Raw genomic sequence first — 27,380 nt, 5'->3', positions numbered from 1 at the left:
CCACCCAGCAGCATAAATAGCTTCACCACAGTTAATCTCGATCGGCAGGTCGGGGGTGGTGTGATGTGGTGAAATGTGGGCACTCCCACCTCTTCAAGATATCTGGCCAGCGTCGAAAAACAAACGAAATACCACTGGACAGGAACTCTCTCGGGCTACCTCTAGGAGAAGCCCTTCCACTACCCGTGGCACAAGCAAGCAATCGCAGGGCTGCACCTTTAACATTTCTCTTTTACCAATCCCACAAAAAAAAAAGTATTCATGAATCTCGCTCTCGCATCCAGAGCTCACCGCACTGTTGTGTTGTTGAATAATCCCTGGAGACGACGCCCTTGTGTCGCTATGCACATACTCTTGAGGGCCGTACTTTTGGAAGGAGGAATGCCAAGTGGCCACGGCACTAGTTGTTATTTTTGAAGAACTGCTAAAAAACCCTGGGGAATTCTGAGATGAAGGAAGATGCCTTTCTCTCTCTCTCTGCCTTGCGCATAATAACTCCCCGGCTTCCCACAGCCACTGCCGAACCTCCATACGGAAAGGGTCAGATGCAAGGGCACGTAAATAAACACGAGCGAAATTGGGATCTCATCATCACCAGCCAAAGTCACGGCACAAAGCGTGCAAATTCTTGGTCTTGCAATGCATTTCTGTGATCATGTATTGTATGTTGTGCATTTAATGTAGTGCATGCTGGAAGAGGCATTTTGTATATAAAAGCAGACCGTGACGGACATTTAGGCTGAATCATTATTTTATTTTTACGATTAGTGGGGCAGTGGTGGCACAGTGGACGGCAACACTGCTCCCCGCTAATGCTATGTTTGAATGCCTTGGTTTTGAGCCTGAGGCACTTAGGACGGCACTTCGGAAGAATCTTAGAAATCTAAATTGTGTATAATTGTGAAAGCAAGTGCTGTACAATGATTCCCCGTGGAACCGGTGCATCGTGATCCACACACTGCACTCTGACCCCGGTGGCGGCTGCGTTCCAATACACGGCCACGGCTAACATCAGTGCCGAGTGACATCTGATTCTGTCCTGGGCCAATCTAAATTTGAAGTTTTCGTGACTGCAGGGATCCATACTCTTTGGTTCTTTCGGTAAAGTCACGTAGGTATAAATAAAATAAATTAAATCACGACGTTTCGATCGCAACACAAGCAATCATCATCAGGTGGGAAAACCACAGCAAGAACAATGTTTCTTGCTGAAAAATGTTTCTTGCTGAAAAATTTTCTTGCTGGTACTTTGGTATTTTATTTATTTTATTGTATACCTACGTGACTTTACCGAAAGAACCAAAGAGTACAGTCCTGGGCCCTTTGCTCAACCAGCTTCCATCGTGGTGTAAGCGTGGTAAAGAAAAACTCAAGAACGATGCAGAGTAGGGAGTCCTGAACGTTATTAAAATTAGTTATTCGACGCTGATATACAGATGTATAGATAGAAGGTGATTGGTCACAAAGAGGTTAGCTGAGGTTTATACGGAACCTTGGTTGACATGGGTGGGAAATTCCAAAACTGTTTTTGCAATGGTGTTTGCATGTGGTCATCTGAGCTACGAGACACTGTGTATATTCAGTTGAGTGGTCTTTCTGAGTTTTGTTTTAAACCTCTTACGGTCTCAACTCTGGCTATGTAAAGCACCTTCTGTGTCACCAGAGCACATCTATTGAAGGTGCTTTGGTATGAGAATTAAAATAACACAGACACCATCACTATGCTTTTAACGTCTGTATAGTTGAACATTCATGATGTTGTTTTTGATCATCTACGTATATGCTGTCTACTGATCCCATCCTATTCAATCTATCCTGTTGATAATTGTGTATGAATAGTCTCATTGCTATTATGACTTTAGAGATGTCTCTGTGTCTCTTTGCTTCTGCCTTTCCGTCTCTGTCTCTGTGTGTCTGTCTACCTCTGACTCCCTTCTCATCTCTTTCACCTTTTCTTTGTCTCTAGAGTTTTTCCTTCTGTCTCTGTTTCTCATTCTCTCTCTCCCATCTTCCCTTTGCCCCTCTATATATCTCGATCTTTCTCTGCCATCTCTTGTCTCCGTGTCTCTCTTTCTCTGTCTCGCCTCTCTTGGCTTCTATCTCTGTTCCTCACCAGGCCACAGTGAGCATGGATATCCATATTTCTACAAATAGGATAACATACTTTCATTGAATCAGTATTTAATACTCATTTAATTAAATTCTACTTTGTCCAATGGCAAAGCTGCATTCATCATTGCCATGCGAATGTGGGTCAGTAATGCGCTAAACACACTCTTACGTGCCCACAATTTACTATCTGATAATTGTTATTACGAGTCATGCCATTAAAATTCATGAATTTTTATGAACTGAATGCTCTTTTTAAAAATATGAAACAAAAATCATTGAAAAGCTGTTTAGCTGTTTATATAATTACGACTGCTCCTTGCCACTGAAGTTGATAGATTGTAAAAGATGTCCTTTGTTGACTTCTAGATTAGATATAGCAGTACTACATTGAACCACCAAAGAGTAAACGAATAGCTTTAATATAACTATAGAGATAACGAAAAATATTTAGTAATATAGAGATCTCTTTTTTTAACTATTAAAACAATTTAAAGGTATATTTATTTTCGTAGCAAGAATGTTTAGATCAGTGGTTCTTAACCTTTACCGCAAAACAATGTATAATGTTAGTAACTACAAAGGTTTGATCAGACAAAGTAGAAGTACTTACATGCCCATGCTGAATTTGTGTTTTGATGATTTACCTTCTAACATAAATCTGCCACGTCTCCCACCCACAGGGGATGCGTCCACCCCAGGTTAAGAACCACCGGCATAGATGACTATACTGGACAATGGAGAGACTCACCCCCACCATAGGAACGTGGAGTTTCCCCCACTGGCTTCAGCTGAGAATCGCTTTGACTTTGAGTAATGTGTGTCGGCAATATCATACTATTCCTTACATTAAGCAGTAGCTTGTGATGAACAATATGCAAAGTTTTCCATGATCCTGGAATAAGAGGAACCGGTGAGCACCAAATCATCAGGGGACTGGCATAGGCTTCCACCTGTACTGGTTTTCCCAGGATCAAACTCTCGTTCAGGTAGCTGACTTGACAAATCTGTAGGCCTACCTGGGACTTTAAAAGTCGCTTTTTTTACTGGGACTACGGGTACTGCAATCATGACATCGCAGCTGTTGAAATACGATACCTGCAGTGTACATTCATCACATTCATACATTTATTAAAGCAGACTCCAGTGCCCTTTTGCCACTCGCACCTCCGAGCCGCTCAAGCACGAGACCCTCGCGGTACGGGTGGTTTCCACTGGCTATTTGCTCTGCTGAACCAGATCAATGTCGTGATATGCGGGCCTCACAAGACATCTGAATGTAGCTCAGGGGCCAAGCAGCGCCAGCCATGATGGGGGTTTATGACACATTCATCGTGTGCGACACCAGTCAGCAACAATTTTAAAAACGGAACGTCACCGCATCCCGTGCGCGCCTCTCAGCTCGTTCATTGTGTGCAATCGAACCCCTGGTGCCTCCCGAACCACGCCAGGGCTTGCGCCGGGCGATCAGCGCCGGGGTGAGACGACTCACCTCTGCACTCGTGACCGGCGGCCTCGTAGCCCGGGCGACACACGCACTGCCCGATGGGCACGAGCCACTCGCCGTCCGCGCTGCAGTGCATCCTGGGGTCGCCGCTGGCCACCGCGTTGCGCACGCACGAGCCGCGCACCTCGACGAGCGGCGACGAGTCGGTGCCCGTCACCGTGTCGGGGAAGGAGGCGAGTTTGCGCACCACCGCCGGGCACTTCTTGTAGTAGACGCGCACGGACACGAGCGCCACGCACGCGCCCACGTCCTGGAAGGCCAGGTAGAAGCCGGTCCAGGAGAGGGGCGGCAGCTCCCGCACCTCCGTGTTGAGCTTCAGCACGCGGTCGATGACGTCGGTCTTGTCGAAGATCATGTCGGACGCGATGGTGCCCACCTTGGCGAACTTGCCGTCGTCGATATCCGCGCCGGAGTCGGCCTCGTAGTAGAAGAGGTTGAAGGTCTCCTTGCAGGTGGAGGCGACGCCGGCCATGCTGCCGCAGTCGCGCAGCGTGAACTTGATCTCCACGTAGACGCGCTGGGCCGGGTTGCGAGCGATCCAGCGCGTCCGCAGCCAGTTGTTCTGGTTGGAGCCCATGTTGCAAACCTGGAAGGTCTGCACTGGGGTCGTTTGGTTCAGCATGATGGTCAACTCCTCCCACTGGAAAAAAAAAGAAAGAGAAAAGATAGTTTACGACACATTGCCACATTTATATATATTCATTTTTATTTTTAAAAACTGCTTTCAAGTGAGCTTCACGAACATTTCTGAAACTCGTCAACGTGACATTGTGGCATTCGTGGGATCGCAAATTATAAGCAATCTGTCCAACGCATGTGCATGCGAGTGTATTCCAATGGAAAGTCAGGAAAAATAACTCAGCCGCCAATTGGCTCAAGGATGGAATGTTCAACAAAAAATCATAATCTAGCAGAAAACTCCCACAAAGAGCCCACACTAGATTTACAGACTGACAAGTCATGTTAGAATTAACCGCACACACATGCAAACGCATGCACACATATGCAAACGTGCACACATTCCTACCCGTCCCTAAGCACATGCACAGAATGAGCTTTTCACATTTTCACAAACACAATTGCACACCTTACCAACGTGCAAATGCTGGTTGCCAAGAAATGAAAACTGAAAGTTACAGCAGTTCCTTATTGCTCTACCCAAGCTGTGGGCCGAATCATGAATTACATATGCAGAACCCCGACGGTGTTGAGTTTCAGCACTCGCTCCACACTGATCATGAAACCCGTTCTGTATATATTGCAGGATTCATTTCAACCGCTTCACCAACCACAGCACTAATTAGTTTTTGGTTCAACTTTCATTTCCTATTCGACCAGAAACAGCTGTGCATAGTGGTTGAGTGTTTTTGAAATTGTGTTTTCTCTGGAAATATATTTCCACTAAACTTTTTTTTTACCAAAATAGACAAACGCACAAACCACACATCTGCGCACTATTGTGCAACGTGGCCAGAGTTGGGCTGCTCCTACCACAAAGGAAACCGAAACATGAAACGAATCTTCGCCATGTAGAACTAAAATACAGTAATGGTTGCCTTGAACACAAAGAGCATATTTTCCCTCATGCCACAAAATGCAAACAACTGCCGATGCAAGTTCATTTCCCTCGCACATCCTATAAATACAAGTCAATCCATGTAGAGATATCCTACTGATTTAAAATCACCCTCTTTTACTTCCTTCTCAACAGGTGATTGAATTCTAGATTTGAAGTTTTCGTGACTGCAAGGATTCATACTCTTGGTTTAATACAGTAATTTTGCTGTGACGGTTCCACAAGAAGATGGAAGCTTGTGTTGCCTCCGAAACGTCGTGATTTAATTTATATTATTTTTTTACCTACATGACTTTACCGAAAAAAAACAAAGAAAGGTGATTGAATATCGTGAAAGTGATGGCAGGACACATTTCTCCAAGCCTGGATAGCCAATGTGCTGAAACAACCATGATGGGATTTGGACGCTTCATAAATCCTGAATCCACTGATCTATTCAGGAAGGTGTGTTGGTCAGAAGTTCAAAGTTTGAATGAATGTTCAACTCAATCTTGATTTGAAGCTTTCGTGACTGCAGGAATCCGTATTCTTTGGTTCTTTCGGCAAAGTCACGTAGGTATAAAATAAAATTAATCACGGACGTTTCAGGCGCAACACAAGCGTCCGTCATCAGGTGGGGAAGCATGGTCTGCTGCCGAGGCAGACTGTTTTAAAATGTGGTGCAGTCGTGTGTCGTTCACCTTTCATTATTTGATTGCAGATGATAATGACTATGTTATATTGGCAGGAGGGGAGAAAAAAACTAAACTCCCAGCGCTCACGTGCCCTCCTGACATATGCCGCCCAAATAAAATGCCTAGTCTGGGCACGTGCCCGGCTACTGGCCTTGTCGTGTCTGGTCTGGGCGCTATACAAATAGTGCCGTGATGTCTGTAGCACTTTTAAAGCCAGTGGCACAGTGGATAGAATAACTCGTGGCTTGCTTGCCTCCTTTGAATAATTGAATGCCAATTAAACGCACATGCCGAAGATTCGCACCCACTTATCTCAAACGACCTAAACTGCTTTAGCTAATCTTAATTGGATTTTACATTTTGCGCGCAATTACATTCGGAGGCATTCTTTCCAGGGGGACATCGCGCAGTCTGCCGTGCGAATGTAAAGTAAGCAAATAAATTAATAATGGATAACACAACTAGATATTAAAGATAAACAGAGGACGCTTTCGTTACTCAGATAAATTAACTGCACCATAAATCAATAAACTATACAGTGTATTCACAATCGAATGTAATGGTGCCCTTCCGCCAGTGTCATAGTAACCATGTCAAAGCCGTAAAATCATCACAAGATGAGACTAAGTGAGTGGCGTGTTATTTATCAAGGGGGTGGGCCGTTTTCTCGTGTCCCTGCTCATCTGTGTTTGCACTCGATAAGGGACGTGGAATAATAATAAAAAATCAATACAACTGGCAGGTTATGGCACAGGTGGATGGGGCAGAGGCGGGTGGCTTGTTTGAGAGGAGAACTGACCAACTGCTGAACACAAGGAAGGCAATTAGTGGGGAAAGTTTCAACATCACCAGGTGGCCGAGACCACCTTTAGTTGAAAACCCATTTCTTGAAAACTACTTTTTGTGTTCCGTTTGTTGTCCTTACCCCCCGCACCTCCAATTAGCGTGGTTGGCTACGTACGATGCGGCAGAAGTTCAACATAAATACATGGCCCGCCATCCAAACAAGTCTCCGGAAGAGCCCTTTAACTGCCACCCACCGTACCCACAGCCACAACACTCCCCCATCCCCCTACTGCAAATAGTCATTGGCGCGTTCAACTGCAGCGCAACTTCACTGGCCATTAGCGCACACATTTGGCCAAAGTTTAAAACCAGCGATATGCGATATTCCAGCTGGGGCTGGAAGTAAGGGGCCTCATAATACTCGACTGTCCCATTAAAAAAGCACTCGTCCTTTAAATGGTATAGAGTAACCGGTGTCCCTAAGGGAGGATCTTGTGCCGGTCCACGGGACAACATCATCCCTTGGAAGTAATGGTGAGCTCCACACCTGTGCATGCCACACCAGTCTCCCTGAAACTCTGCAGGTGTCGGTGGTGGACGTACCCAATACTTGCCACGTTTTGACAAAGTACCCGTTTGCTGCCGAGCATCATCGCTTTTTAATAGAGCTTCGCAAACCTCCTAATAGACCAATTTCCCTAACTCAGTGCATTACCATACATACATACATTAGCATAATTTGCACATGAATGCATCTCAAATGAATATGAGAATTTGGGGGGGGTGTGCTGACATTTAAAACTATACCATTGTGGGTCCATAAAAATTTTACCGAGAAGATGCCTTGACTTAATACCCATCGAGTGCATGCTTTGAATTTAATTAAGTATCATTGCGCTTGAATTATTTTCTTCTTAAAGCAGGTTGAGGTTCAGCAGTTATAACAAAGTAGAATGCTTTTGGTGGACCCCAAATAATGGTATCTTGTGTGCGCTCATTTTAAATGCAATGTTCATATCGTTCCACAATTTGCAGTACTCGAATCTGTTTTTAAAGCGCGTGAAATCCTTTTACAGAAATGTTTAATTATATACAGCATGCGTTTTTGTGTATACACTGTTATTATGTATATTTGAAATGTGTATTTATAACCGTTCTTCATGCCAAACAAAAGTTCTCTTAAATGAAGGGATGGCCTTTCACGAGAGGTCAGCTGCTGCGTTAAGAGCGCAATCTGTCCAAGTGATCACAGCTGGGACTTATGGGTGATTGTTGTTGTTGACATGTTTCTCACAATAGCATTTCCCCAAAGATGATACATGAGAGAGAGAGAGGGGTATAAATCTGTGTATCGATTGAGGGGAAAACTCAGTTTTGGCTGGCTGACATATTTCAGACAATATCTTCGTTCACGATATACAGCGCTCTGGCGACAAACAAAAACCCATAATGCATTATAAAAAGGGTCCAGGCAGCTATAACTTCAAGACTTTGCTCCTGCTGAGTACTAGAGTTTGCGTTCAAATTATCGCTCTGCAGAATAACTATCCAATGCATCTTCGCACGGAGCGTTGAAGGTGCAACAATTACACGCATAACAGTTACGAACTCTATATTAATGAAGTGCCTCAAACGATAGCCTTTATTTCGATTTAAAGCTTTCATGACTGCAGGGATTAATCTTCTTGGTTCTTTCGGTAAAGTCACGTAGATCATTTATTATGTTTTATTTTTATTATTTTTAAAGTCACGTAGAATGGAAATTTAAAAAATAAAATAAATATAAAACATAATAAAATTATTTTATTATGTTTTATTTTTATTATTTTTTATTATTTCCATTCTACGTGACTTTACCGAAAGAACCAAGAAAGCTTTCATATTCACGAATGCTGCCAATTGCCAAATCAGGCTTGCCCACTTACCTACCGGGATGCCTCTAACGGCATCTGCGCCTGCAGCTACAATGGGAGACCCCCACAGCCGCCCACTGTGAACCCTGCAAGCGGCATAACCTTCAAAGTGTGTGTAACCCCCTCCCCCGCGCCCCACCACCAAGTTCCTGGCAAGGCACGGCTCACAGGAGGCACACTACCGTTTGCCGAAGATTAATTTGCCATCGCTTGTGCCCAGTCTTCCAATGTGTTTTCGGCTGTGGGTTCGAACGCAGGAATTTGGAGCAGGTGGGTGACAACAAAGCACGCTTGCTTTTCCTTCTGCCTCCTAAGACCCGTAAATGCCACTATGCACTCGCTGCATCCCACAAAAACCACACCAGGGGGAAAAAAATATATGCCAACCATCTCTTGCAGTCTTGCCTTATGCCTGTGATCCAAACACAAATAAATCACTCTGTCGTCAAAAAAGAAAGGAGCCAAGTTATAAATGTTTATAATTAATGTGAATAATGGTACACCCACACTGTTTATGCACACCTTGGTACAGTGCCGTTGGTTGTTCAACTCAAATGAATCGTATGGCATTCAAATGCTGCGCTGGTTTTAAAATGGATTGGTGTTCATTATAATAAAAATGAATAAAGCTGCACTATTCCCCATGTACTTTCAGACCATGTAAGACAGTGTTCTTTGTGCAATCAGTGATGCTAAATCATCCCAAATTATAGCGTGTGTGTTTTTTTTCCCAGCGCTGAATGTGAACAATGTGTCTTTTGTACTCAAAAGTGGGCTTTCTTACACATCTTCTTTCGTTCGTGCGCGCAACAATGCGAGCACAAAGTTCGGCTGAAATTCCACCACCAAGAAGCGGTGACGTGGGAAACGCGTCCACGGCGGTGAAATTGCATGCTTGCTCGAGTCAGTCTTCACTTTTAACGGACATGAAAAAAATGCCTCACTTGAGCCGTAACAGCCTTAAACACAAAAGATACGGCTTAACAACACATTTGTTGTGAGCACCATTATCTTATTCAAGGGATCAGTTGTTGCTTGACATTCAGGTGAAGGAAACGGATCCTGTGCTTTATGGATTTTGTTTAATTTCTTTTTTTCTGTTTGAGGAACACCCTTTATCTGTGGTCCTGCGTCATCTACGCGACAAATGCGGGCGTGTCTTTGCTTTTAACGTGAAAAATCTGAATCCCGTCATGTGCCGTCAGTTCACTCATTCTCTCCGCCCCATTGCCCCGGCCTTCACAGAGGCAGTTGGGACATTTAAACAATTTGGCAGCAAGGCTGTGCTGGGCACGGTGTCACATTTCACGGGTGGTCACGCACGCTCCTACTTTTCCCCATTTATCACCACATAAAAACGGAAACCCTGTAAAAGAAAAAAAAGTTTGCTCAAGAGTTGCGCTTATTTTTTTCCCCTTCTTCTTCTTCTTCAGAATTCAGAGCACAATGACAACGGCGGAGTTATTTACACAAAACCGCAATTTCTGCATTAAAATTTCAAGTTTGAAATGTTCCGTATCATTTTTGTGTAACTTCCAGGAATTTATTTTTTTCTCATTTTACGAACTATGAACGTACACGAGAGCGGTGGGGTGGGTCCAATTCCCAGGGCAGTGGGCCAAACCTGCACGAATTTAAACGGTGCAAATTAAATGGAAAAGCCGCACACCTGCGTAGTGGCTGTTGCTCAATGGGGAGCAGGTGTGGCAAATTTAATTTGGAATGCGTCACGTTGTGCAAGAGTGACGCAGAAAATCAAACCCCCTCCGAGTGCGGGCTGAGTTGGGAAATCCGCTGCTCCCTTCACTGTACCATGCCTCTGCTGTGAAAAGGGGCGCTATTGCTTTCTGAAGGTGGGTGGGTGAGTTGGGGTGGTGCTGCAGGGGGTCAAAGCACTGAGCCGGCACAGTTCAGGTCATCGGTTTGCCTCTGGGATTCAGTCACCCATTATTAAAACGAGGCTCTCATCGTGAATTGTACGTATGTTGAACTTCTTTCGCACCGTACGTAGCCAATGTGGATACTCGCAGGTGCGGGGGAAGGACAACAAACTAAACACAAAAAGCAGTTCGATAGAATTGAGTTTCCAATCTAGATTTAAAAGTGCATAGCTCCAGTGGCTTCCCATTATCGGAAGGAAGAGCATTCCAGACTGCCGTAGAAGCGCATCTGAAAGTGCGCGATGCAGTGACCGTCTTTGTTCAATGATAAAAAATGGTCTCAACTTGGTCTCAACCCTGTCTCTTACATGGAGAACCATACACCCACATGGAGACCCATAGACTCACATGGAGATCCATACACTTACACGGAGACCCATAGACTCACATGGAGACCCATACACTTACATGGAGATCCATACACTTACACGGAGACCCATACACTCACATGGAGACCCATACACTTACACGGAGACCCATACACTCACATGGAGACCCATACACTTACACGGAGATCCATAGACTCACATGGAGATCCATACACTCACATGGAGAGCCATGCACTCACATGGCCCATAGACTCACATGGCCCATAGACTCACATGGAGACCCATACACCCACATGGTGGCGCATATACTCACATGGAGACCCATAGACTCACATGGAGACCCATAGACTCACATGGAGACCCATAGACTCACATGGAGACCCATAGACTCACATCGACAGGGCTGTGATTAAACCGGGTTTTCAAATGTAGTGAGTTGATGGTCGCAACCCAGCTACCAGTGACTGCACTAAAAAACCATCAGATCACACTTCATTGTCCAATATAATCGTAATAATTCGTTTGCAACCCTTAATTAATAAACTGCTGGATGAAGACCCCCCCCCCAACAGCTAATCGGCTATGAGAAGTATTTGATCATACTTCACCACGCTGGTCAGTGTGGGTTTGTGAAGGGGATCTATGATTGATTCAGACATAGCTATTGTAATCTGAATAAATTGGCTAAATTCACCATTTCACTCTCATTGACGTGCACTGAACGCACTTTGACAACATAATGTGTGGTGGAACGACCCTGAAAGGTCATCTTCCAGGGCCACTATCTGCCACAGGCTGGTGGCACTGTTAGCTGGAAGGTTTTCACAGATGCATCACTTTTTGTTTTATATATATATATAAAATGCAACATCTAAACTTGCACAACATTTCACAGACATAAATCACCGTGACTCTGTGTCTCATGACATTCCATGATGCCAACAGCACAACAGGAATACAACTGTGGAGAATTCAGTTTTAGCATCAACTAATAAAACAACAATAATAATAATGAAAAGGCCCTGCTTATTTTGGATGAAATTCTGTGCACTTACCCCAGTGGACGGAGTCGACTGCCATCCCAGCTCCCCCATTACTGTTGTGGTGTCCATCAAGTTCACTGCGGAATACACAAAAGCTGCGTCAAGACGTCTTATTCCAAGAACAATAAACACACCGTGGGCATATGATAACAACACGTCCCCTGACATGAGAAAGCTGGTTCGGGCACGCGATACGATTTCGGTTACTTCGTCAAGACTTTACACGGCTGTCGTTCGTTGACGCACATTTGTTACGCAGAACTCTTGAGTAGCGGTAAAGATTTTAATTAGATTTTGTCTAATTGGGTTATTTATTTGAGGTTAGTTGCTCCAGAGTTCGTACTTTGTTACATTAATCGCTAACCTTTATTTTGGCTCGATAACTTGGACTATTTCCCAGGTTCAGTTGGAACCTTTTTTTGTTTATTATTAAAAGCTATTATTTATTTCTAGGTAAATTATTATCGGAACTTGTGCTTGCCAAGTCGATGCTATGCTGAAAACACACACACACACATGTTTAAGTCTATGTATATATATAAATAATCATAGTTATGATACAGTACATCATTATTCACATGGAAGCACACAGTAGATGCCCATTGCTAGTATATGTATTGTATAATTGGAGTGGGCATATTGGGGCCAGAAAATTAAAGAGTAGAAAAATGTTTTTTTTTTGTCTAGCCAACATGTACAAATTTAAAGCTTTAAGTATTTTTTTTATCAAATCTTTACAATCAACGGCCATTTACATTCCCTGGACTTCTCTGCCTGGAAAAACACACATACTTGCTCTGCTCCCATAAGTTAAACAACTCCAGTGAACCCATTTATGTTGTTTCATCAAACCGACCACATCAGAAAGAGTAACACACACGCGCAAAAACACTCTTGCATGATATAATACGAGCGAACAACGAAACGCGTTTAGGCCGTCGTCATCACTTGCTCGGCAAATCATTGAATAGGACACCAAAGCCAAAGCAACGAGGCACACACAAAGACGCATTCCCGCTGGATTTCAGCGACGTTCCGTACAGTTGAGCCATGTGCCGCTCATACCCTCCCCTCGCAAAGCATTCGTAACAGCGCCGAGGGTTTATTTGCATAGGCATTGCACGCCGCAGACAGGAAATTACACACGCAGACAAAACGATTTATCCAGGTGGCACGCCCTTATTTTATACATCACCGCCGACGGACTGGGAGCGTGATTCACTCAGCAACTGGAAGTCACTTCTGCTGAGTAACTTTATTTGCTGATCCAACAGATTAAGCGGTGACCCCCGCCGGAAGGGTGATTGCAAACTTCAACTTGAAACGAAAAAAAACCCCGCACTTAAAACAACTGAAAATTTAAAAGATAGATAAGTAAAAGATGTATTTTTAATTGCAGTATATTTTTGTTCAAACATGGGATTGTTGATAAGGTTAATAGGATTAACATGCTCCTACAAAAACTACTCTATGTTTCCAAAGGCACAACTAAATACAGTGTAGATAAAAATCATTGTATAGGTGCTCGAAAATCATCATAACATTTGTTTTTTGTTCATTAGCCTATGGGGTTTTCTGAAGCATTTTTTCATCACTATTTAACACACAGAAATGATGGACCGGTTTCAACCTGCAGGGATCATCAGCAGTCAGGCCTGTGAAACAACAACTGCTGGTTACAGCAGTGCTGATGAACATTGCAATCCTTCGATTTAAAGCTTTTGTGACTGCAGGGATTCATCTTCGTGGTTCTTTCGGTAAAGTCACGTAGAAGGGAAATAATAAAATAATAAAAATTTAACATAATAAAATAATATAATAATATTATAATATATTTTTTCCGTTATTTTATTATTTCCCTTCTACGTGACTTTACCGAAAGAACCAAGAAGATTGCAATCCTTGTTGGCGATTTGAAACTAAGTTCTTATTACGCACAAAATAAAACAAAACCTTCTCGCTGATCAATTATAAAACAAGGAATGTGCTGAAATGTGCCTTCTGCTTTACTAACCAGATAACATGCTGTCACCCAAGTGACCAGTTTTACTGAGGGTTTGTTTAAACAGAATGTGTGGCTTTATTCCACGTCAGCTGAATTATTACCGACAGGAATTTACAGCAGGGCAGGCATGAATCAATCTAAAGTTCAACTTCAAACTCCTCGCTTATTCAAAACTTTACTCCCGGTCGTAAAAAAAAAGTTTTTTTTAAATGATCTGCAAGGGTGTTGGCTCGAGCCTGTGACAAGAACAAATAAACTGTATCCTGCACAAATTCCTTTCTTTATCAGTGTCAGGTGCGTAATGCAAAGGGCCTACAAGTACTGCTATGTCACGTTGGTCCCTATATTTGTGTACGTTGTGTTTGTACAAATTACTCACTGTCGGCACTGATACAAATGTGCATTGTACTTATCCGATGTTCAAAACCGATAATACTTCACATGACTGTAATTTGAGTTAAATTTGACAGTGACCTTGACGCTAATGGACACGTCTTCCAAATAGTTTCGTGGGAATCATGTGGGGCCACAAACAAGCAGGACAGGATGCCCCCCTGTTGATTGACAGCTAATACTGATTTCGTATTGGCCCTACAGTAGAATGGTGAGTGCCATCAAATGAGTTTCAGACCTGGAAACAAAATCAGCATCCTCGTTTCATCAAGTTAAAGCTAAACTCAGAAATACTTCTCTTTTATGTAAAGGCTGGCCATAAAAAAAAACCCTGTCTACACAATGAAGTGATGTATTAAATATTACCACTGTACTTACATTTAAATAATGCTATTTGTGCATCGATTATATATCTCTGCATTTTCTTCTGTGGCAATTCTCTACAAATGAGTGACCTGTGGTGGGAATCCAACTGTTACGACTTTGCAAAACGCCTCCGAGGCATGTGGGATTGCACCTGGCTGCACTGTAAAATAAAGATGGGTATGTACTCATATACACATCCATCCCATGACTTTCAGCCCCATTCTAATGTATCAGTGCAAGTAATTTCAATTTATGACGGAGGCTTTGAAAGAAGCGAAGAGCGTAAAACTTTTTTTTTTAAGTTTTATTTTTTTATGAATCTTCTGTATTCCTTTTATAGGTTTTCTAAACCTTGAGCTTAACGGGCAGCCTACTAATTGTGATAGAATGGTCAGGTTGGCCAATATTGCAGTGCACTATCTAACCGAGGCTACATTTCAAAAGAATTAAAGGAGATGTATGTTATTGTGGCTATTCCACTAACTATGCCTATCCATCCAAAATGTATCGTTTTTTTTCACTCCAATAAAAACTTTGCAAGAATTCATAACCGCCGTCAGCATCGAAATTAAAAATCAATGCGCCGTAAATTTTGTAAACGGTGCTATTTTATATGGAGAGTGATTAATTCTCCCGTTATTTTATTTGTGTGATGATTCCACACTGACCATGTATGTTTGTACACTTTACACACAGAGAGGGGCAGGTAAACAGTAAAGAAATTTACGTCATATTGTATGTGTTTTATTTTTATAGAGGGGGGTGCTTTGAGCCCAGTGGCCTGAGTTCAATACCACAGCTAACATGAGTGGGATGTGGTATTTTAACTGACTCTGAGCACCTCCTTTAACAACCCTCGAAAGCCAGAATGGTAAAAAAAAATGGTCAAATAACCTCCCATTAACTGACACAACTTGGGAACACCTCAATCCCAGTGAATTAACAACGGGATTTAACTAATGAATTGCATTAATACAGTTAAAATATTCATTTTCAACTTCATTAATCAATTCACTTTGTCATTTTACATGTATTTTTTTGGCAAGAGAAAAAAATCTAAGTCAATTTCTGCACAACTAAACATTGAGCATCTCTCAGCTTTTGTGTACGGTATAAATAATCAGTGTTGCAATTTCCATATTATTCTGGCAAAGATGAGTTTATCCACAGGGCAACCACCATTGACTTACCACTTTATGATACTTATATTATCAACCGTATAGGGATAAAGGAATGACTTGTTTCCCCAAACGGGATTTGAACTCAAGCCCTTATGATTACGATCCACGCACTCTAACCACTGACCACATTTTTCCCTTTGACTGTTTAAATTGCCAGTGTGTGTACATGTTGAGCCCGAGTCATTGAGTGAATGCCCTTTAGTTTTCTTTAATTAAAGGCTCCAGTTATCCTCGGTCAAAACAAATCAATACTAACCGGCTCAGTAATCCGTCTGAGAGACAAAACTGGCTTTGCAATGCATCAATACTCTGTGGCTGGCGGTACGTTCATTCCTCCGGCAAAGTTAAGGCGACCAGACAACATTGCCAAACAAAGGACAGCGGCTTCGTTGGTGCGTCCCAGGGGAACGTTAACAACCTGTGTGTTCTTGCAGACACTTGCGTCGGCGATTTCTGAATTTGTCACGCTGAGCGCCGTAATGAACGACGACAACCCTCAAAGCTGCGTGAGCAGCAGCGCAGTTGGAATGCAGACGACTTTGCGACTGCTGCGGGCTACATTTACGTGGGGAATGTGCAATGCAGTTATGAACTAAACAAACACGATTAGCGATTTTTTTTTTTACTCAGGGGAAGGGAAAAATTGCCCTTTTACAGCAGAGTTTAGTTTCTCAGAAGGGACAAATATGTTTTTTTTAATGAAACTCGGGTGTATTGTATTTTTATGCCACCATACGCTTAACAATTAAACATCTTTCCAAATGTCCTATAAACATGCTGCACATCATCTCGTAAAAAAACACTCCACGTCTACCGATCATATCATCAAGTGGCACAGTAATCTATCTGCTGTAAAGGCCCGCCACTGTTGAAGCACTCTCCTGTCACACAGATTGATGTAATCACTATCTAATTCGAGATTTCAAACTAATGTAATAGTCATCGCATTAATGTGGACTTTAGAATGCCAGGAGCCCTTGTTAGACTTATACATAGTACACCTACATTCGTTAGACATATACACCGTTAAATCACTATTTTCTGTGGCCCTATTATCTGCAAATACTCTTATCTTCGGGACCTATAGGGTCTGCAAAACCACCTATTATCTGTGCCCCTATTGTTCCTAATATCTGCGATTATTCACATTGTTTGTGTAAATGTAGAGTCAATTCGTGGATAAATTCACAAATAATAGAATCCACGATGTTCTTTGCCCACATCACCGCAGTTAAGAGGAATTCCACTGTTCTACGGTACAGCGTTTGCAATAGATTTTAAAAGGTCTACGTTACGTTGTGACGTTTCAAAATTGATTAAATGTTGTGCCTTGCTCAGGCTTAAAGGTGAACGCTTGGCTCTTGAGGTAGGTGCTGTTCACTTGTGATGATGTAGATTATCTGGGTAAACAGGGCTGTGCCTGGCGTCTGCACGACTGTACCGAAGACTTTGATCAATGCAGTGTCATGCCGACGTGCCACTTCCAATGTCCCCATCCCCGTAAGGGTCTGTCTGTTCATAAGGCCATTCAAGGACACCAACTAACATTTCCAACATCACGTAACCTAGTTGACTTTACAAGTACAATAACTCGTATTGCACTCCTCCAGACACTACATTGGACCATATTTCACGTAGACAGCAACTTAAAAACACTTTATTGATAAGCTAACCCATATAATTACGTGTATATATATACACACTGAATATTTTGGCTCAACTCTGATAAATACAAGAACAAAAAAAGAAGATTTTACTCAATTGTGCTCAACTTTTTCAGGGTTGGATCAATTGCATTGCTTATAACGGATACAATAATGTACTTTATCCAGGAAAGTATAACAAGCCTCAAGGCTCTTTCTCAGGAGGATCTTACAATGAGATCTTTGGCCAATTGCTTTAAAAAAAACTATTTTATTGCGTGCGATAAAGACAGTGTGCATGCTTATGAGGGCCGCATAACTCAACGTGCAAACTACTGCCAAAATGTAGCGCTATGTTCTCTATATTAATCTGCATGCAAGTGACAAGTGCACACTAATGACAATTCCCCAAATTTAGATGTTTTTTTTTCAAAGTCCTTTACTTAACCGTAACATTGAGATTTGCTATCTGCAAGGCAAAAGACAACCGAGATGAAATTAGATATAAAAGTGTTGTATTAATTAATTCACAATAATAATTGACAGCTGTCAATCCACGGCTGGATGAAGGGGGTGAGGTTAGTGGCTAGGGATGCCTCGGATGTCACCGACGTTAGCCGCGAACCAAACTCCGAGCGCAGTGCACTAACCACTGCACGACCGCTCGCGTTCGACACGCTGTTGCGATCTGACGTTGCGAACAATTTTCTAAAATTACTCGATCTCGCAAATGACACGAGCATACTGCCAATACTAACACCACATGGTCATGAACGTCCACCACCAACAGCTGTGACATCCCCCTACAACAATTCACCCTGACACATTAGCCCTACTCAGAGGTTGGCCTGGCCTGCAGACAAAACGCGTCTCACACACACACACGCGCGCGCACACAATGCCCATTTCCTTGGTGATCCAAAGCGGACACGCTGCAAACGGCACGCATGGCAGAGCAAGGCTGACAAAACCAACAGGCAAAGCCGTGCCGGTGATGCACACACGCTCAGCTGTGCAGCTGAACACGAAGCGCAGTGCGACACCACGGGGCTTTGTGCAGAGAGCAGCAGCAGCAGCGCTGCACTAATGTGCGGCGACGGCGGCGAACGACTGATGATGACGGGGCTTATTTCTTCACGTCCGATTTTTACGAATGGCCAAGCAGCAGCGAATTACAAGATGCATTGCAACTGCTGCTCGAGGATGCACTTATACAATTACAGCCAATTTTAATCTGGATTCGCTGTTATCTGTGTGCGTGTGCGCGCTTTGTTAATGTTGAGGAGCGGTGGTGCGCTACGAAAAATCGACGCGAGTTCGATTCCCGCCCAACACCTGTGCTGATTATTGAAACGGGTCCTGTGCCTCCCCTAGGATTGCCACTGGGGAGACAAAGGCGATCGGGCGCCGTTCTGACCTTCATAGGTGCTCGCTAAACACCCTTGCCCCAAAAGTGTGGCGAGGCTGTACGGGGGATCTTTGTATTTGTGCGTTTGTCACGTTAACAGGCGATGCAGGTAAAAGGCGTTCAACCCTCTGGCAATGCGTTTGAAACAAACAAAAAAAGGAGCAAGCCGAATAGTTTTCATGAAATCCACAGTCCGTTTGATTTGCGACGATTAATGACTTGCATTCGACGCTTGCTAAAAGTGGGCGCTCCAGGTTGTGTGCTTTGTCTTTGTGTACGCAAACGATCTTGAGAAAGAGAATCTCGTGAACGTGGTCACGCACGGCAATCGAAACAATCTCGGTGGCATCTCACACGAAGGAGAGCTGTAACTGACGCTAACTGACTTGCCCTAATTGAGGCTCAACGCAAAACAACAACGCAAACAAACACTCGTAGAAGTTTTGAAATTATATTAATGCATGAAACGGAACACGTGTGTTTTTTTAAGTAACGCAAAGAAGCAATGATAGGCGCGTGCTTGGAATTTTACATCGTGAAAGAGTAATGCTTGGATCGCAGAGTTATTAACAAAGTTTAGAGTCGTCAAGTTGACAACAACTGGAACGGATCCGTGAGTACGCACGTCGGGGAGATGGAGCAATGGAATCTACTTGTGTACAGGTGCTAAGTGGATAATTGAATCGCAGGATCGCGACGGATGAAGAGGCGTTAACAACCCAGCAGTTGGCTTATCTATGGCTGATGATGAAATATATCCAAATCTTAACCCCTAACACTACTTATTCAATTTTTTCAATGCCTTATGAAAACGCACACAATATATCTGAAACTTCAACCTCATCCCAAACTTTAACCCGTTTCTAAAGCAATGCTTAGCTATCAATACTAATCTTACATCTAGCGTTAGCCCTAATGTATTCACCGCTGGAGTTAAACACCCTTGCTGAACGGTGAAAGTTAAACATTACAGATTGACTTCTGTGTCGCGCCGTTCTCTGGATGGGAAACGCCGGCACTTTATAGAGCGTTGGCATTTCAACACATTCAACAGATAGCCTGGCACAAAGGGTGCTTTACCGTCCACAATGACTGGCTAAACTGCAGCCGTATCGTTTGGATGACTCACTGTCCGGGGATTTCACGGAAAATGCAAGCCCCTTGCCAACGTGTTAGTAGTATAAGCTATTACTAGCACACTGCGGTTTTGTGATCCGGTCAGACTGATTCATATGCCTAGTGTATAGAATCTGGTTTCCGCTGGCTTCATGTTATAAACATCGGATGTTGACTCCGGTCTACTGCTCATTGGTTGCGTTTCTTCCTTTTTTTCGTAGATAGTCACGTGTCAGATCGATGTCGGCCAGGTGTTCGTACTGAGAAGAAAATGTGTGTCGTGTATGTTGTACATATACATCGCATAATTAATAGTATTAACCGTAATTTTGGACCTTTCGTGACTGCAGGAATTATTCTTAGGTTCTTTCGTTAAAGTCACGTATAAAGATAATCAGGTATGATTGCTTGTGTTGCAATCGAGACGTCGTATGCTATTATTTAATTTATTATTTTATCTTTATACGTGACTTTACCGAAAGAACCAAAGAATAGTAGTAACCGTATACCTATAGGATATGTAGCGGCGATCAAATAAGTTCGTGTTCAGGTGCTATCGACGAATCATTATTACATCGCAAAATGGGTGACAGGTGGTATGGGATTTTGGATGTCTTGACCCAGGAGTGGACCGACCATGGCTGATGATAACAAAAAAAACAGCCCTACCTTTAGTCACATTAATTAAGCTTGACAATGGCACGGGCGTATACGTGCACTAATTAACGTACGATAACTAATATACGCGTTCGACGACGCAACGATGACTCCTGGACGAAGTAAAGCAGTGCACGAAGAAGAAAAAAAGGTGCGGTTAAAGTTTGAGTGACGATCTCTGCTCGCCTCCCGCGTGCTGTGAACGCTCGAAAGCCGTGCGCGCCTGTGGGCCACCAACCCCCTCGTAAGGCGGCGGCGGCGGTGGTGGTATTGGGAGGGTGCGGATTATACCTCGGGCAAGGAGACACCCACCCCTCCTCCCCCCAGCGAGCTCTCACGACGAGCGCACGAGATGGAACAAACTGACGGGGTGATGCTGTGATGGGACACGCTGAGCGCGTGGAACGAGAGGCCGATTAACGCGACTGAGTTGGATGGTCGTACGCTCTCACAGCCTCCGCTAAACTCCTTACAGCAATGGAACACGTGCGTCTACCACACACCCACACGCGTATCACAGCAGACACGTACCTGGGATATACTGCACGTGGGCTACATGCAGTATATAACACACGTGCGACACGCAGGAGAGATTCGTGATACAACAAAAATACATGTTGATTACGCAAAAAGATAATTTAAAAGACCGTGTCGATCCACTGCTGGATGAAGGCCCACTCCCCATGCGGTGTGGCTCATGGACACATGACAATCTATGAACATACTTCACCACGCTGGTGCGAGTCGGTGAAGGCGGGGGAGTGCGGGCATCGGCTCAGATAAATCACATCGCCACTGATGTTAGCCGGGGTCGGTCGTGATTCAAAGCGTCGTTCGATATCCACTACACTACCGCTCCCCCATATGGGGGGTGGGGGGGGGAGGCGTGATATACACACAATATATCGATACACACACTCGAGGCATGATCGATAACTATCGATAGGGATATTTACAGGCTACACAGTACACTACACGTGCATGTACCTACATAACACACAGCACGACGAGCTAGACTTTGAGAGACGCACATCGCGATATGACGCAATTGGCGTTGCGTGTTAAAATAATGTTCAAACCCACACGGGCACTTGGTCCCGCAACAGTTTGTTTGAGCGCGACGAGAGCGTGTGAGTGAGTGAGCGCTTAGAGGCTGTGCCCCGTGTGCGTAAAACACCACTCACTCACGCACTTCCTTACCTTCGTTGGCTGCGCTGGACATCGCGGCGTTGAAGAGCATCCCCATCGAGACGCAAGCGAGCATCAGACGAGTGGCGATTTTTTGGTTCATCGTGCTCCCTTCCTGTGTATCGGCACAAGCCGTTCGCCGATTAACAAATCTCAACCACCGCTTACTAAATGACAAATACAACAAACAAAAAAGCTCTTGGCTAGTTGGCAAGTAACAAATAAACAACGTCTAGTCCGGTAGCTGTCAGCCCGCGTGCTTTTCGCAGAGTCAGGGTGCGCACACGATTTTCTCCGACAATCTCGGACGGCAAAAAACTTAGCAAGGCGCACGCGAGAGACTAATAAACAACCCCCAGCGTGCCTGCGTGCGCCCGTCCCCTAGCCTCGGGCGACTATGAATGAAGCAACCCTCCTCTCTCTTCGAACGTCTGTCGGCCGCCAACTCTGTCCGCCTCCGCCCCCACCTCTCTCTCTCTATACCCCCCCCCCCTCCCCTAAGCACCCTTCTCCATGTATGGCAACACACACACGCAAAAAAAACCCGGAGGGGTCCTTTCGACTGCTTGTAGTCCCGCCCCGGCCAGGAAGGGCCCTGCCTTCTTTTACCCTTTTACCTACCGCCAGGCTGGTGTCACAAAATAAGGAGAGGGATTGATGGGGGGGGGGGGGGTGTTGAGAGATACAAGAACAAAAATCCACCACACCTCCTCTCCCCCCTCGCCCTCTTGTGTGTGCCAGTTGCCGCGCCCGGGTCGTGTTGCTGTATGATCCCTCAGAGCGCCGCCGCAGCAGCAGCTGCCACTGCCGCCGCTGCTGCTGCTGCGATGACACCTTAACAATTGAGCCCACCTGAGCAATTACGGCTGTGAGTAAGCTCTCTGGGGTGTGCGTCCGTGGCAAAAGGGCGTCCTTGTTAGCTCGAACCGTGCAGCGTGTTTCAGAATCCTCTGTGTGTCATTCAGGAATTGTTTTATTCGTTGACACGACGTGGGACGCGCCGCCACGTACGTGTTGTTTTTTTTGCATCCCTTCACTTTGCTCAACGCGTGTGCGTGCGCGGTGTACACTGCCGTGGTGTCGATGCCCTTTGATGTCGCAGTCTTTATTTAAACAAGTCTGGACTTTTCTTTCATGGGTGAATGGAACTCGGGAATTTCCCACAGCTTGTGCGTAGCCGATATAGGTGTGTTCGGGAGGGCAGCTATTTTGTATCTCAACTTAGCGTATCGATGGTCATTTGAATACCTGCAAGTTCAAGTATATGCAGATTTTTTTTTCATTCCGAACCTCACCCCATCATGGGTCTTGGGAGTTGTTCTGTCATGCTCGTATCACACCAGTCGGTACGCGGGGGGCAAAGATGTATAATACAACTGTTTATTTAGCTCCACTGCCAATTGATGCCAACCACAGCCCCACAAGCATATGCCGGACTGCTGTGCGTGATAATCGCATACCCAAGAAGTATCCAGGCTCAAACCTGCTTAGCTTCGGAAAATCTGACGAGGTCTATAGCTCATTCCGGGTACAGTAATTTTGACTGCCGGTTAGATATACACAACGTCGTTATACAGTCATTAATTAGTGTCAATCACGTTTTTATTTTTATTTTATTTTACTTTTTAATGTTTTTACCTACGTGACTTTACCGAAAAAACCTAAGAATATGTCAATCACGTGTTAATTTGGTGTATCTCTAAAGCGCTGATTTTTTTTTGCGTGCGATATCCAGAGAAAAGCTGCGGATGAGAGGCAAGGACGCTGACACAGTAACTCCGCACAGGTTGTTCATAACCACGTGTCGTACTGCCCCCCTACAGGCACATCGTTTGACGAGCACGTGGGCATCTCCCACGCACTTGATGGCGCAATCTTTCGAGTGATCCACGAACGCTTTTATGCGGCCAATTGTGACTATCGACGTACGCGCCAACATCCGACGCAGCAGGTTTACTTTTCTTCGTTTTTTGAAGGCAAATACTATTCAATATTGTTCATGATACAGCGTGTCCACCATGAAACGTATCACTTATTAAATCACCTTAATTGTCAGCACAGTATTTAGTGATGTTGACAGTGGTGCACAAGCACAAGCAACACACTGAATACATTCGTCAATAGCAGTGCCTTTAAAGAACGAATACATAATAGGCGACGTTACGGGCAATTGCCCTTCTTCATAGCACGTATAGAGACAATGGCCCTTCATAGCACAATGGACCTCCCTGCGTTATGAAGAAGACCCATTACCCGAAACGTGGCCTTTTAAATATTCGTCCCTTCAATGTAATGCTATTGACGCGTGCGTATTTTTCGTAACATAATTCGACAGCAGCTTGAACAGCGTGGTTGAAAGTATTTCATTTTTTTACATAAAATCTCTCAAGGGTTATCGTCTTCAACGGCACATAACAGAACAAAAATTAGAAGCAATCACAGCCGAGATGTTGGCGAACACCTGGCACTCAGTTCTCGACACGATGCGTCTCCAACGCCTTTGGGCGGTGACGTACCGTCAGCGGCAGCACATTCACCGCGCTTGTTGTAGAGGTTCACGGTTCGAATTCCAGCTGCCGCTCTGGTTATTGTTGCAGGTGAAATAACAACGAAATTAATAATATGCGTCATCTGCTTCACAGTGGACCTTAAAAAAAAGTATCCGATGTGATTGCAAGAGTAGTCTGCTGGGTACAAGCATCCAGGACCACATTTACCATGTTCAAAAATGACCGGCAAACTGCTCATTTGGAATTCTACAAAGCAATCACCGCCCCCTACTTTCAGACTGACACACCAGTTCACTCTTGCAAACGAGACTCACCCTGGCCTCTTGCGTTGTCACCTGATCAAACTAAACAAACGCGAACACCACGCGGACACGTGGAGGACACAACGCATACGGTGACATCTTCAACCGTGGAGGTTTGTCAACCTACCCCAAACTGATGGCCAACTACAACGCTTCCATACGAGTGATACCGACATAGGCACCCTCGGCCACACGACCGCCGCACTGCGATGAAAGGCGAGGAGGGATGATTATTCGTGCGGCTGCTGAGCGCGAGAAGCTGCGTGAAGGTGGGGTGAAGGTAGCACGTTCGCTGAGTATTAAAATAATTCGTCAAAGTCCTTGTGTATCGTTTTATTTATATATATTTACATATGTATTACATATATATCTAGCCTATGGCCTTATGTATCCTGGTGTAACCCCATTGAAATTTCGTATATATTTCACAAGGGAGGTCTGAGAGAGTGTAGTTCATCGAGGCGCACGGTACGGTCATCTGTTCCTATAACATCTCATTTTGCGCACAAGTTTCATATTAATGTTTTGTTGGCTGTTCCAACAGCACACGAAATGCCTTATGCTTGCGAGTGATTATAACATCGAGGTCTTTCATATCAGCTCTACAGCATGCGGCATTGCTTTGATAATTTCCCGCAGAAACGATCCAGCAGGCATGTGCCCGTTATTACCTGTGGGCACAGAGTGGCTCAACAGCAAACTCACACTCACCAATATTAGCCATCCCCTTCATCCAGTACATGAGTAGACAGTCAAATACAAGGGGAAAAAATGCCAGCGGCGTTACCAGTGTGGCAGGGGACCCGCAAGCTATTATCGTCAACTCTCTCCTGCATACAGATAGGGTGCACGGAGTGACACTAAAACCAAGCACCAGAAATGCATACGGGATATATGGCCTGGAGACTGGGAGCAAGCTGTCACAGCCTGCACGGCCAAGACCACGCAGGCGAGGAGGTTGTGCGTGGAGGGGACCTGTCAAGTGCCCCTTGGCACCGACACGCACACGTGTGCTGTTGTAAAAGGCCATCCCTGTGGAGCAGAACTCTGAAATTTTAACCCTCGTCCAGAAGGAACGCGCAGGCTATGTATAGAAATTGCACATTTCCAACGACTCAGAGTTGCAGCATTTTCTCCCAGCTTGGGTACTCTATCGAGGGTGTAGAATTTAACGCCACGATCTCCAGCATTCAGCCGACATGGCCATTCCTCCCACGGTCCTAGAGGTCTGATTTTTTTTTCCCTGGCAGCAGGCGGTGGTGAGTAGGGGGGGGGGGGGCGAGAAGGTGTTAGGATTGATGGTTCTGCTCGGCGCAAGTTGGCTTGCAGCTGCAATAATACCCATCATCATCACGAGCATCATCACCATTTGCAGGACAGACTCGCGACGGCAAGCTCTCATTTGCAACGACGTGTAAATCTCTCCCCAATGCGACGTAAAGGTTTATGATATTGTCATGTCCAACCGCAGTCCCGACACAGCACGTACAGTGTCCGTACACGGACTGTGTCTACTGGGCGCAGTGTTAGGAAGCAATGCCGATGGTCAGAAGCGAGCATGGCGGCGTTTCTGTGGGCCGTCGCGTGCCGCTGAGGAATTAAACCGGCAGGACCTGAATTGATAATTTCAAAAATGGCACACGGCCAGTGTGATGCTGAGCTCCGGAGAAAAGGCTCGTTAATCATCGAGAAGTCGCTTTCATGGCCAAAACTTGAAGCAAGTAACACAGCGAAGTCTGTGGGAGCACCATCGGTCCTTAAGTAATCACGCCCATGTCTGCAAGCTCTAGTGGTATACATTTTGGTGCATTTCAAACTTTTACATTTTAATACGTTGGCTTGGTTGGGGCGGTAGCTGTATAGTTGAATACGTGCCCACACGGATAACGAGACTACCACCTGAGTTCGATTGCTGGTCACGGCTAACATCAGTGGCAAGTGATATCTGAAGCGACACCTCTTGTCAGCGTGAAGTATAGACAAAGACACAGAATCCAGCAGTGGTTTGACACAGGGTCCGAAAATAGAATTGTAAAAAGCTAGCTGGAAAAGATACGCTTGAATTGTGTTTAATGTTTCAACATTAAATGAGAAAGCTAATAAAGGATAGTCTATTCGCGTGGATCGTATCACCTACTAATAAATGCATTATATATCGGAAAATCGGTCTCGGGTAGTTAAACATATTTCATCGAGCGTTTACTGCGTGCGGCGAATAGAAACGAAGTTGTTAAACTTCTCCCCACAGACACAGCGTTAAATTATCGGTGGATGTCCGTCCGTTCAATAAGTGATCTCCGTACAGCAAAGAAGTGATCTCCGTACGTTCCAAAAAAATAAAACCGCACATTCCTGATCACTCGATGCACCCGCTGCGCCTTGGCCACTAACTCGAGTGGAGAGAGGGGAAGTTTGTGCTGAGAGAAGCAACGGCGCGCAGTGACCTCTGCGTGGCTGGGGCAATGGACCCTTGGTGCGAGGGATTTACACATGGGAGCCACCACCATGGCCAGCCCCCGTGCCTTCTCGTCGTGGCCTCGCCACCCCAATCGGCACGTGGCCTTCGGGCGCAAACTGCACCCACTCCGCGCACGCCGCTCGATAATTCCGCGAGTGACCTTATTATTTCAGACGAGGTAAAGGTGTCGCCGTGGAATTTTGCGAGCGCACGCCACTGCTGTCGGAAGGACCTGCACGGGAAGGAGCTCGAACAGAGTCCCCTCTGGAAGGTTTC

General features: G+C 44.8%; 1 protein-coding gene across 1 annotated transcript in view; it reads right to left on the bottom strand.

The window, feature by feature from the left end:
- Positions 1 to 22,258, bottom strand: part of LOC133349484 (ephrin type-A receptor 4-like) — a 70,054-nt gene extending 47,796 nt beyond the window's left edge. Inside the window, exons 1-3 of the mRNA XM_061562978.1 lie at positions 21,847 to 22,258; positions 11,890 to 11,954; positions 3,602 to 4,256 (exon numbers count right to left, since the gene is read on the bottom strand). Coding sequence (XP_061418962.1) covers positions 3,602 to 4,256; positions 11,890 to 11,954; positions 21,847 to 21,937 — 811 coding nt within the window. The 5' untranslated portion in view covers positions 21,938 to 22,258. The remainder of the gene's footprint in view (positions 1 to 3,601; positions 4,257 to 11,889; positions 11,955 to 21,846) is intronic.
- Between the last annotated feature and the right edge of the window lie 5,122 nt (positions 22,259 to 27,380).

This window comes from Lethenteron reissneri, chromosome 30 (assembly GCF_015708825.2).
Source record: "Lethenteron reissneri isolate LAM-NWPU_2019-01 chromosome 30, ASM1570882v1, whole genome shotgun sequence".
NCBI lineage: Eukaryota > Metazoa > Chordata > Hyperoartia > Petromyzontiformes > Petromyzontidae > Lethenteron > Lethenteron reissneri.
The sequence above is the reverse complement of the archived record's forward strand: the minus strand, read 5'-3'. Positions and strand labels throughout refer to the sequence as shown.